Here is a 12,556-nt window from a genome sequence, read left to right on the forward strand (position 1 = left end):
TTTCACAAAAAAATTGAAGTTTCCTTAAGGGCAAGACAAAATCTAATATTCTCTACTCCTTATACTTACTGTCAAAAATGCATACTAGACTCCCAACAAGTATTTCTAGAGTAACTGAAATCAAGTCTAACAAAAGAAGTTTGCTATCTAAAGCTTCTCAGTTATGAATATATCATGAATAAAAAATTATTTTACTTATTGTAAGAATATACAGTAAGGTCCTCATAATCTTTTACTATTAATGGGTTTACAGGACCATATTTATTTATGGATTGAGATCTTATTCAGTTAATAAGATGTATCTTATAAAAAGTGGTGCTTTAAAAATCATTTTCTGATTACTTATCAGGTAAAAAATGCTTAGAAAATTCAGGACATTTCATTTGAAATGCTCCTTTAGATATTATGGCCAGATGTTACAAACGGAAACACATAGAAACATACAAGAATCTTTTGTTTCACTGCTATACTTCTTGAGAGAATTTGAAATTAAAACGGCACTCATACAATCAATTTAAATCTATTGAAAATACCTGGGGAATACTGGAAAGACTTTCTTTTTTCCCTCATTTTAAAAATAAAAAGGGGAAACCCCGTCTCTACTAAAAATACAAAAAATTAGCCGGGCGTGGTAGCGGGCGCCTGTAGTCCCAGCTACTCGGGAGGCTGAGGCAGGAGAATGGCGTGAACCCGGGAGGCGGAGCTTGCAGTGAGCCGAGATCGCGCCACTGCACTCCAGCCTGGGCGACAGAGCGAGACTCCGTCTCAAAAAAAAAAAATAAATAAATAAATAAAAAGGGCAACATCATTTTTAGAGTTTCTTGAGACCTTCAAATACATAGCCCCTAGAAGCAAGGTTCATCAAGAGGAGAATCTAAAGCCTGAGTTTTCAAAATACTGCCCACATATACCGTACTTGTTGAACAAGTTCAGATTTATTGAAAGTAAACATTTACATTCGCTACAATGTTGGAACTATTACAAAGCTGGATAAAAGAGGCTTTAGTAGCAATAGAAAGCAAGAGCAATAAAAAGTGAATAGAGAAAATATTTGGCCTTACTGATCTCTTCGCAGTATTTACATTATGTACATATTGTTAAATATTTATAATAATTCTAAGGCACCAAAGGCTAAATAGCAGGTTGCGATACTATCCTGTGCACAAAAATCAAGAAATTTATTGTAAAGAGGCTGTATAGTTAAAGAAACATAGGTATATCTTAATGTTTACATAAAGGAGCGGCTGCATTTTTAAAAATCTCAAATGATACATTAAATATTGGGCAGATCGAAGATATTATTTTTAGAACATTAAATTATATTGACTATGTAAACAAGCACTATTTTTTACTGACTTGCTGGTAAATGTGAAATGTAATCTATTCGTCAACACAGCTTTTTTCACACTCATGGATATGTTTTGTCTAAAAACTACTTGAAATTCTTCTGACCTACAAAAACTTATCCTAATATTCCATAATGTATACAAAATTCCCAAGAAGAATTTACTGGGTAATAATATACATCAAATCTATATATAATCGGACAAAAATTTAGCAGGCATTAAATGCCAAAATGCTTGAATATTCAGTCTGCCATTCCAGTGTAGCAGTTGGGTGTTTTCATCCTTTAACTTTTTAGAGTGGGAGATTGTGGCTTTAGGTAATGGACATAAAATTGGCCCACGAAGAAAATCAATCTCAAAATAGACTAATTAATTTCAAATTTTGCAACCCAAATTGTTTCAAATAATTCATTGGGTGTTAACCCTGACATTGTTACCAGTGACTGAAATATCCATGTTACCACATTGTCCAGAAGTAACTGACAACATCTGTGTCCAGTATGGTCTTCCTGTTGAATTATTTGATGACTTCTGTTTGCAAAATTTTATTTGTTCCTGACATTGAAAACCCAATTTACCTTACCAACAGTCTATCATTTGTCTTGAGGTAGTGTTATAATAAAGAATTCAGCAAGACAATAGAACATCATAATGTTTGCAAAATGTGCTTCAAATGCCACCATGAAATCCGTATTTATTTAGATGGTAGATGACCCAATGTTGAGTGTCCCCTTCATGACATATTAAATTACCATCTGATGAAGTTATCCAGACTCTTTAATGAAGATGAGTTTTTCGTCAAAACTTTCTGAAACCCCATGCTCTAAGGCAAGTTATAGTTTAAAAAATATTTTTATTATACAAAGTACTGCTAAAATTCCTTCAGTTATTTAAAGATTCATAGACTTACATATTATAGATTTTCTTTCTTTTAGCAAAGGGGAGAAAAATGAAGGAATTTCTTCTCTAAACTTAAATTTTCAAAGAAAAACATTCAGAGCATTAACAATAGCTTGGGTTGGTTTTTTATACTACATAGTATTTAATGGTAACTTTTACAATGTGGCACTTTTAAAATTAAACTTCAAATTAAAAAAAAAAAACAGCTTCAAACCAAACGTATGACTGAGATTTACTAAGCAACAAGTATAAAATTTATTCCAACATAGTGCACTTGAAGACACCAAAAGTGTCTTACTATAATGCATTTTATAGCACTAGATTATTTGTATATTATTACTTTTTCCATTCTCAAATGTTCATTTTCTTCTTTTAATACAGTGAAAGAGAACAGATTATTCATAGTAAAATGTTTACAAAATCAGTAATGCAGGAAAAAGTAGAACTAATAAATTAATAATTTTCTTCCCCTACTTCAAGGATGAAAATAAATGACTGCCTTTGCTCAGTGGGTTACTATCTAAGTAGCAATGGCTACACAATTAATAAAACCATTACAAAGCCTCGGTGAACAGATTTCAAATAATTATAAAAACACAATACAATATCAAATGTTTGGAATCATCAAATAAGTGAATAGATAATATTTTAATGAATGACTGAATTAAAGCATGATAACAGTGTTCAAATCTCTAAATTGTATAGACCTGCTTGGATTTTGGAAGCACATTTATATGTTAATAGTAGTAATTGAAATTAGATTCTTTAGAAATACAGAAAATCATCTTTATCAGTTATTATAGTATCCCTAATTTCAAAAAGTTCAATTAAAAAATAAGATTGATTCTCCTTAGAATATTTGCTTACAAAGGTTCTGATGCAATTGTTTGAAACAAAATCTGTCATTCTGTATCATGATACAACTCAATTAACTGTCATAAGAAGACATCTTACTTTATTATCATAAAAGATGCCTATCATTAAACTATCAACTACTTAATTTCCTCAGATAGGTGAACCTACTGTTATTCTTAAGTCAACAGGAACAGTTTGTATTATGCCAATTTTCCTTAAACGGTCTTTCTTGAGTCTTATGAGTTACCGTTCCAGTTCAGACTCCAATACTATATTCTTTACGGATCACTCCAATGTTAAGTAAAGCCATAATGGATTAGGTCAGTGGATTTTAAATTATGCTGGAGGCACTCTACAGAGCTTATTGGAGGTGCCTCAGTGGTCCTAGTGGTCAAACAGGTGGAGTTCCAAGATCCTGTCTCCCAAATCTTGGTATTAGATCTTCATGTTTGTCATGTATAGACTGTCTAATGTATAGACTAATTTCAAAAAAATAATTCTGTTGCTTAAAAATGTTTTAAAAACACAGTTGAAGTGATTTGGGAGACTTGCAGCATCTTGGCAAAAAAATAGCAAGGTCCTCATGTCCCACACTAATCTTCAAATAAGTGGTCACAAAACACTGGATAGGATATTATATCTTTGCCCTACCCCACTACTATTATCCCTCAGCCTAGCCCAGAGTTCAGAGCCACAAGTCAAAACAGATCAATGCTTTAAGTAGATACTATCAAAATGATTAATATCCCAACCACTTCAGGCCTATTTTTCTTGCAGAAATAAGTGGCATATCAATTATTTGCAATATAACAAAACAAATTATTAGAAAACACTTCCTACACTGCAACCCTTAACAACATGTATGACCTTTTTCTCACCTTTTATGCCAGACAAAGGAAATAAACACAGCAGTTATCACATTATACTTGCAAATGACTATACATTTTTATTTTTTTTTACATAAATTAAAATCAGATAGAGCCTTGATTCAGGGTTTGAACAGACTGGCAGACTCACTAATTAAACTGCTTTCATGAATGGCCTTATTCCAAAGACAACATGTGGGAAAATAAACACTGTCAATTAAAACTTGATGAATAAGAACTCTAGGACTCAAAGAATAAGAAATGATTTTGATGAAATTATGACTCTTGAAAAGGAAATGCTGAGAGCTGGTGTTACTGTTCTCTATAAACTTATTTGTGGTCTTTTAATATAAAAGAAGCATCAAAGTTTGTGTTCTTTCTCAATATGAAAAAAATAAGCAGAGATATTAGATGGACAAATATAAAAATGCTGGTGTGGCATAAATAAAATTGTATAATTTTTTTTGTAGTAAATAAAAAATATATATGGTTTATTTAAATTCTGAGGTCTTTCTTTTAAATACATAATCATTTGAATATAGATTCGGTCTACCAGGCCATGTATGTTCCCCAAATTATGACTTTTAGATAACATTTTAAAATGGCTGAATTTCTTCAGACAAACAGAAAAATTGTCTGCAAATATTTTCAGTGAATGAATGGTGGTAAATCTGGCTCATATCTTGATTTATGTCCAAATTTATTGCTTACTAAATATTATCTTCTTTCCATTAAACGAGGATAGAATCGTGAAGCTAAGCCATCTTTCTTGTCAAAACATACGTGTGAATATACACAAATATATTCACAACCACACATTTTGATGCATGAATGTATAGATGTGTATATTACATACTTTTTGGCAAAGCACTGCTTCTAAGACCTACTTCTTTTTTTATGAAGAAAAATAGAATAGGGAACACCCCTTCCAAAACATTAGAATGCCCATACTACTAATGATATAGCACATCAGAATGTGCAAACAGTATACTTATTGCAAAGTATCTGATAGATTTAGATGCCATTATAAAATGTTCTCAATTCTATTTTGGTAACCTAAAATGTCGGTATATAATACCAAATATCCAGTTAAAGAGTTTAGTATAAAAATATCAGCACAAAACAGTTTTTTCAATCTGTTTATTGTGTGAGCAACCCAAACTTCAGTTTAAGTGCTGTTGAAATTTTATTACTAGATTCCATAACCCTACAATTGATAAATCTTATACCATTTTAGGTATTTAATGAGATACTTAGAAATACTAAGAAAAAAAATCAGTATTCAAAGGGTTAATTTTGTCTATAATAACAATAAATAATTTTATAATCTTCTTCAGTTCAAAATCCAGCTTTGAACCCGAGGAAGGCTTTCGAATCATGTTAATTAAATGGTGGTCCTTTAACCAGTAGCAGTTTGATTACCAATTACTCGGAGGATCTCTTTGTGAATGCCTCCTTCTTGTGTATTAATATTTGCATCTCCCACTTGGCCGTCTTCATAGCTGAAATACAAAACATAAAAAGATAAAAACATTTTAAAAGATGGCAGCATTTAAAACAGCTTAGAAATGCTATTTGATACCTAAAATATAGCCCAAGAGAATCAAAAGCAAATTATACGGTTGTTTTTCAGGTGTATTTAACAATGTGTTCTCATTGCGAAACACAGAACAGCCCATTCTATGTCATGCCTAAATTTTCCCCTTTCTTCCTTTTTTTTTTTTTTTATCCCCGCATAAAAGACTGTCTGAGTTGCAAGAAGCTTCTCAGTGTCTTTGGCCTTGCAGGCATTTCCCATAGCAGCTGCTACGAAGTCTACTATAAAAAAATATAACAGCTTCAACTTTATGTTGCTAAGATTCTGGACTTCTTAACTCTACTCCTACTTCGATCATTTCTTTATTTTCTGACTGAAGACACTTCACTTTCTACCACTGCTTCTTTGCCATGCCTGCCTTCTAATAATTATTCAGCCATAATCAGTGCTGCCCTTTTTTCTTATCACTGGTCGCACTATTTAGTCTGACTAACATATTCTTATTTATGCTGGCAGTTCACAAAAGAATGCAAGCCTGCTAAGTTTACTTCAGCAGTAGAAGGGAAAATATAATACTAAAGAACAGCAATTACTAAGTTCTTTAAAAAGAAATAATTACATTTTAGATGGTAATTCATTTTTCTCAAATACAGTTACTTGGGCAATAAGAATTTCCTAAGAATGAATTTTCAAGCTTTCATGATCATATTCAGAGGGGAACAAGTGACAAATTAATTTTACTTCATAAAAATGGCTTCAAGACAGAAGCTTTAGAAAAGTGGTAATTACTTGAAAACAGATAACCAGGGATATAAGCACAGCATCTCAAAGATTAATACTAGCCACTATCTTTTCCTGAAATAGCAAAATATAGGAAAATGAAAAGATGACATACAGCAGAGAGAACTTGGCTCCTTATGTAATCCACTGCTTAACCATCAAGTGATAACTGCATTTGTACCAAGTCTAAATTCTTAACTAAATGACCCAAGGTTGTCTATTTGGCTAATTCTTATCGCTGTTTTAGATATACTTAGCAAGTTTCAACTTACATATACATGGAAATGACACCTCATGGTGAAACATTACCCTAAGAAAAAGAATGGGATATGTGGTACACAGCCCAATTACAAATATTTTCTCAGGACAGTAAGTGCTCTGTTACTGAGATTAATTCTCCATGACTTTTATTGCATCCTCTTCCTTGGCCTCTCATTTCAGTGATGGTTTTATACATGAATCACACCTCAGTTTTCTCTCTCTCATGATATGCAAAATCAATGATTTCAGCCCCGTTCAAGTTTTAACTATCACCCACATGCTCATTCTTAAAGCTTTATCTCCAATCCTTAAATTTTTCTCTCTATATAACTTTGCTACAGATAACACAAATTCAATATATTCAAAGCCCTTATTTTTTGACCCTAGGACTGCTATTTTTTATGCTATCCATATCTCAATTTGATGTACCGTCATCCAGCAACACAAAACCTTTAGTCATTCTTGGCTCTTCTTTGTGCCTAAACCCAACTAATCACCAAGCTATCTTGTTTCCATTTTCTTAAATCTTCTCTCTACCTTTGTTTAGGCCTCCATTGTCATTCATCTAAATGAGTGGTTTTCAAGTTGCAGATTGTGTATAACTAGTGGGTTTTTAAATTAATTTAGGTTGTCCAGACCAGCATTTTAAGTGATTAAGATAGAATCGAATCAAATCGAATCAAACAGAATAGAATAGAATAGAGAACATTGACTTCACCACAGATAGAAAGAATTATTTTTTTCTAAGTCACAATGTCAAACACATTTCTTTTTGTGGTAAGAAAAACTGACCTAGAATGTTGTTATAACATTATAACTTATCTCTGTCTCTACACTTATCCCCATCATCTGTCCTACAAGATCTATTCTCCACCCTGCAAAAGCGATAGAAAAATGGCCTCCATCTCACTTACAGAACAAAATCCAAGTTATTGGCAATACGAGTTCCTTCATCATTCAAATACAGATTTCCTCTCCAGTCATGCCCCATCACTCCCCCATCACTCTTTTCAGTCAGATGGAAGGGTTTGTCTACCCAAATATTATATGTACCCTGACACTTAAAAAGCATTAGAAGTTAGTGGAGAAGATATGAGATTCAAATTCCTTGCATAAACTGTAATAATTTAAGACTGAAAGAGCACAGAGGAAGAGAGAGCAGAGAGCAAAAGTGGGAGTGAAGGCAAGAGTGAGAACTAGAGAGAGAGAGAGAGAGAGAGAAAGAAAGAGAGAGACAGTATGCTTAAAAGTATTAAATAAAATGCATATTTTTCTACTGTCTAGGAAACCCACAAGGAAGCACAACAGTCATGGGTTGAAGGACAAAGTTGACCAAAGGCATTCAGGTGTTTTAAATTTGATGCATATATAATAATCAAGAAAAATCAAACATCCATTTAATTTGGGCAACTGGCAAGGCTTAGATACATAAGTTGCTAGTGGTATTAGAGTATTTATTACAATAGGGTATACAGAACATGTCACAGCTATTTATGATTTAAGAGTAAAGTTCTTTTATGTCTGGAAAGCAACAGAATTTAAGAGAAATAGAACATGAATGATAACCACTAGGGAGATGATACATTGGACTGGGTTTTGGTAGAATGAAAAATGAAAACGTCTAAAAGGAGACAAGAATTATTCATATTCCCAGGAGTGTAAAAAGATTACTAAAATTTTAACGAAAAATTAACCAATTTGCTTTAAAAATAATAGAAACTAGGAAATTAGATGAAATTTAGCTGCCTGGAAATTTCTTAGGTATGTAAGAACATTTCATAAATAAAAACTTTTGAAATTATTGACAACTTGGTGGGAGGATCACTTGAGCCCAGGAGTTTGAGACCCACCTGAGTAACATAGCTAAGACCTCATCTCTACAAATTAAAAAAAATGACAAGGCAGCCTGAGCTGTCCAAACATAAGGTGAGCACAGAATTCAGAGAAAAGACAGAATCATTTCAGACTGGGAGGTCAGGGAAGGTGCCAAGGAAAAGACCATGTTTGAATGAGCCTTGAAAAATAGGCTAATGGTCTAGCTGGTAAGAAGGCCAAATCATTTGGATTGACTGAACAAAGGCACAATAGTGGGAAATACAACTCCAAGTTGTTTTAAAGAAACAGCTTGGACAAGAATTTCACTTAATCAGTGGTTTGTGCATGTAACTGAAGTAAGGTAGAAGCGACTCGATATGTTGGAGAATGCCATGCTTCTATTTAACTATCAGCCTGTCTGGGCAGTGAATAATCAAAACACTGCTTTAGGGAAATGAATATGGTATAAATAGTATGATCTTAGAATTTTATATGCATAGGAATGTAGGCTGTACACCAAAAGATTAATCCTAGTTAACTCTAAATGGGGATAATATGGAAAATTTTCTCCTTTTTTTGGCTTATCTTCAATTTCTGAATATTAAAGAGGTATATCACTAGTGTAATAACGGTAATGTTTAATAAGTCTTGCATTGCACAAAGGAGGCTAAGAGTGATGAAGAAAGTAGAAGCAGGGAGAACTAATGATCTTTTGATATATTCTAGGGGAGAGAATAATATATCCATGGGAATAAAGGCATTGGGACAAAATTGTGAAAAGATAAACTTGGGAATTGATGACTACTGTACTGAGCAAGGAAAAAGAAATGGAAAACTACAGCTCAGGTTTCGAGTCTCTTTGATGTATAAAATTACTGCACAGACTGGAGAAGGTGAGATGTTGGCCAGGGAATTTAAATAATGGGTTCCTATTTGTATATTGATTTTGAGGTATTAGCCCTTTTTGAGGGCAAATACTCATCAAACAGTTATAACGTGAGCATTTTATTCATTCCTACATTCACATCTCCAGCCCTTTTGAAAATAGCTTCCTAATTTCTACATATGGGTCTTAATGTCCTAGTACACATGCGTTTCAAGGTTAGTCATGTAATCAAGCTTTACTCACAGTTTCTAGAAACTAGGAATTGGCTTGGATCTGTTCATAACATCTGAACTATTACATTTTGCCTGGAGCACTTATATTTAATTAAGTTTCTTCATTTTGGAATTTTCCAACAAAAATTTTTTGAACTTCTAATTCTCTTCTTTTTTTTTTAATTGATATCTTCCTTTAAATTTTTACTTCCATTTTTTTTCTGATGCACCAGCCTGTTCCCTAAAATTTCCCTCCAATTTTTCTCTCATTCTGTGCTGCTTACTTGCTGGAAAACATGTGATTAGCATACTATGTGACTGTTTTATCATCTCAACTGTGGGAATCAGATTAGCATGGGAGTTATTTTAATTTTTAATATTGTTACCTGATAATAGATTTTTAAAAAAGGTAACCATGTTAACTCATATCCTAGTCATTAGGCAAAGCTTCTAACATCCAGGATCACATAATGTATCAAAAAATTAAAATAAAAAGAACAGAAATTGAGTTTTTGTCTTATCTTCATTCTCATCGATTTATTCTTCTTCTAGGTGTTACCACACATTAGGGCGGCTCACTACTAATAGAACTCTGTGATCATATCTTTCATAGAGAAAGAAACTGATGGTTGTAATTAGAATGCACGTTAATGAAACAGATTCCCCTTCTGATGTGTTTTGAATTTATCAATTTTCCTTAATGAGTCTCTTCTCTCCTGAGGGTGCAAAAAGGATGAAATCTCATTTGTGTTCATAAAGCAATGACAATTATCTTAATATGATAATATGAAATTTTTCCTTGTATTATTTAGGAAGTATCTGAGTGTACTTCTCTTTTCTTCACGATTTATCCTCAATTTTTGCTTATGAAATACAGAAATTCTTTTCTCCAGTAAACACCCCCCGCAACATGTACATCCCTACAGATAGGCTTTATGTATAATTTATCTAAAAGTTCAAAAGAAATAATACTAAAAATGGTACTGCCTATTTAAATATCTAAGGTTGTTTATTTGGCTCAATTAATTTGAATTTTAGCAAGATGCAGAAGGAGTAGATGAACTGATTAGATGACAGGCTAAGGAAAGCACTCTGGAGTTACTTTTCGGCCAAAATCTCAAGATTTCTCAGTGAAATAACTTGGTGACTGAAGGCTTCTTTTTGCAAGGCCAAGCATCTAATAGTGGATAACAATCAAGATAGTTAAGAAAGAAGACAGAAAAAAATATTTAATAAGCTTTTCAGTGGCCAAGACCTGCATTGTGCTAAATTAATCCTCATAATAAACTTTATAGGTACTGTGTTCAGTTAGCTTCTCTAGGAGCCCCCAGGATCCTCTTGGAGTCTTTCTCTGCCTTCGTTCTGCCCCAGGAGCCTGACCTGTAAGGACTTTCTCAATAAGCTTCATTGTTCTCTAGCTTCTGGCAGGCTTTGGCCAATGGGGCTTCCCAACAGGACTGCTTCCTGTCTGTGTCCTTTTGTACCTGGGAATGTATAACAGCTCTGGTGCTAATAGATCCAGGTTACTACACTGAACTTGCGGTTTCCTTATAATCATACCCTTGTAAATAATCTAATTGTGGATGACCCAAAAATATTTTTCATGGGTCATCTGTTTCTTGTTTGGATTCTGACTGATACAGGTATATTATTATCATTTTACCGATGAAGCTTAGACGTGTTATACAACCAGGCAATATCATCTTACTAATTACTATTCAGCCAGGATTCAAACTATCTGATCAAAAGCGGGCTCCTTCTCCTATACTCACTGCTGCCTCACTGTTAAGAAAGAAATCTATAGTCAGCAAATATCTATGGTAAGAACGATCACAGTTTTCAAATCATCCAAAAGAAAACCAGGCAGCTTGTAAGTTTCACTGTGAATAGTCTGTCAACAAGCCAACAGATCCAATGCTGAATGCACAGGGTACTCAGGATATACAGTATACTGAAGCAACCTTAACAGTTCCATTTTTCAGTTTATTTTAAGTATACTACATAAAGTACAAAACAGATATGCTCAACTCTTCCCTGAAATCCTTTCTGTGACAAGATCATGGATAAGGTGGGAACAGCATGGGAAACGGGTTGGAAGCCAAGGGTAGAGTGAAAATTAGACTGGTCTACTGCGCCCATTATTTAGGAATGAAAAATAATGCTTTTATATTTTAATGCAACTCTTATGATACAGCTGTGCCAAAAAAAACCCCACATTGACATGTACTGCATTGCCAGCCTGTATTATATGGAATGTAGATCAATCTTTTATAGGACAGACCTTTTCATTATTGTATTCTTCATCCCAGTTCTAAATTTTTAAAATTAACAAAAGTATATGTGTGTATGGAGGTGTATAAACACATGTATACATATATACATACAGAGAGATGGCTAGAGAGACAGAGATGGTGTTTTTCTTTTTTCTTTTTTTTTCTTTTTGAGACAGATTCTCCCTGTCACCCAGGCTGGAGTAAGTGGTGCTATCTTGGCTCACTGCAACCTCCACCTCTTGGGTTCAAGCGATTCTCCTGCCTCAGCCCCAGGAGCTGGGACTACAGGCATGCACCACCACGCCCAGCTAATTTTTGTATTTTTAGTAGAGATAGGGTTTCACCATGTTAGCCAGGCTGGTCTCAAACTCCTGACCTTAGGTGATCCACCCGCCTCGGCTTCCCAAAGTGTTGGGATTACAGGTGTGGGCCACCAGGCCTGACTAAGATGATGTTTTTTTTAGTTGTAAGTTAACAGGTGTTTTTCATGAGCTCTTCTAAGTTAACAGCATTTAAAAATTATTTAGATTTTTTTAATGGCTTATTGAAAATAAAACAAAAACATTAGTTGATGTTAAACTCAATTACCTGTTATATTTTGGCAGCTAAAGAGACCAAACGATAATTCAGTCACCAGTAACCCATTTGTGGCAAAGACAGTAATATACAAATTTGAGCATTTCCACTTACACGAAAAAGAATCGTGTGCAGACATGGTCAGTATTGGGGACAACCCATATCTCTCCATGTTTGTGCAGGTCAGATGAGGTGATCACTGTTAAGTGGAAAATAAAATTAAAGAACCACTTTATTCTAAAGGAATCC

General features: G+C 33.7%; 1 protein-coding gene across 26 annotated transcripts in view; it reads right to left on the reverse strand.

Moving 5' to 3' along the window:
- Positions 1–4,024: 4,024 nt before the first annotated feature.
- The window catches only part of PARP8 (poly(ADP-ribose) polymerase family member 8), a 184,440-nt gene continuing 175,908 nt past the window's right edge, over positions 4,025–12,556 (reverse strand). For 24 of the 26 annotated variants that reach the window (XR_010157242.1, XM_063811244.1, XM_063811246.1 and 21 more), the window contains 2 exons: positions 12,422–12,506; positions 4,025–5,469 (listed from right to left, as the gene is read on the reverse strand). Coding sequence is in view for 23 of the 26 variants with exons in the window: in XM_063811244.1 (XP_063667314.1) it covers positions 5,367–5,469; positions 12,422–12,506 (188 nt within the window). In the remaining 3 variants the exon portion in view is untranslated. Of the gene's footprint in view, positions 5,470–12,319; positions 12,507–12,556 lie in introns of all 26 variants that reach the window. The other 2 variants (XR_010157240.1, XR_010157243.1) reach the window with 1 other exon arrangement.

The sequence above is a fragment of the Pan troglodytes genome, chromosome 4 (assembly GCF_028858775.2).
Source record: "Pan troglodytes isolate AG18354 chromosome 4, NHGRI_mPanTro3-v2.0_pri, whole genome shotgun sequence".
Taxonomy (NCBI): Eukaryota; Metazoa; Chordata; class Mammalia; order Primates; family Hominidae; genus Pan; species Pan troglodytes.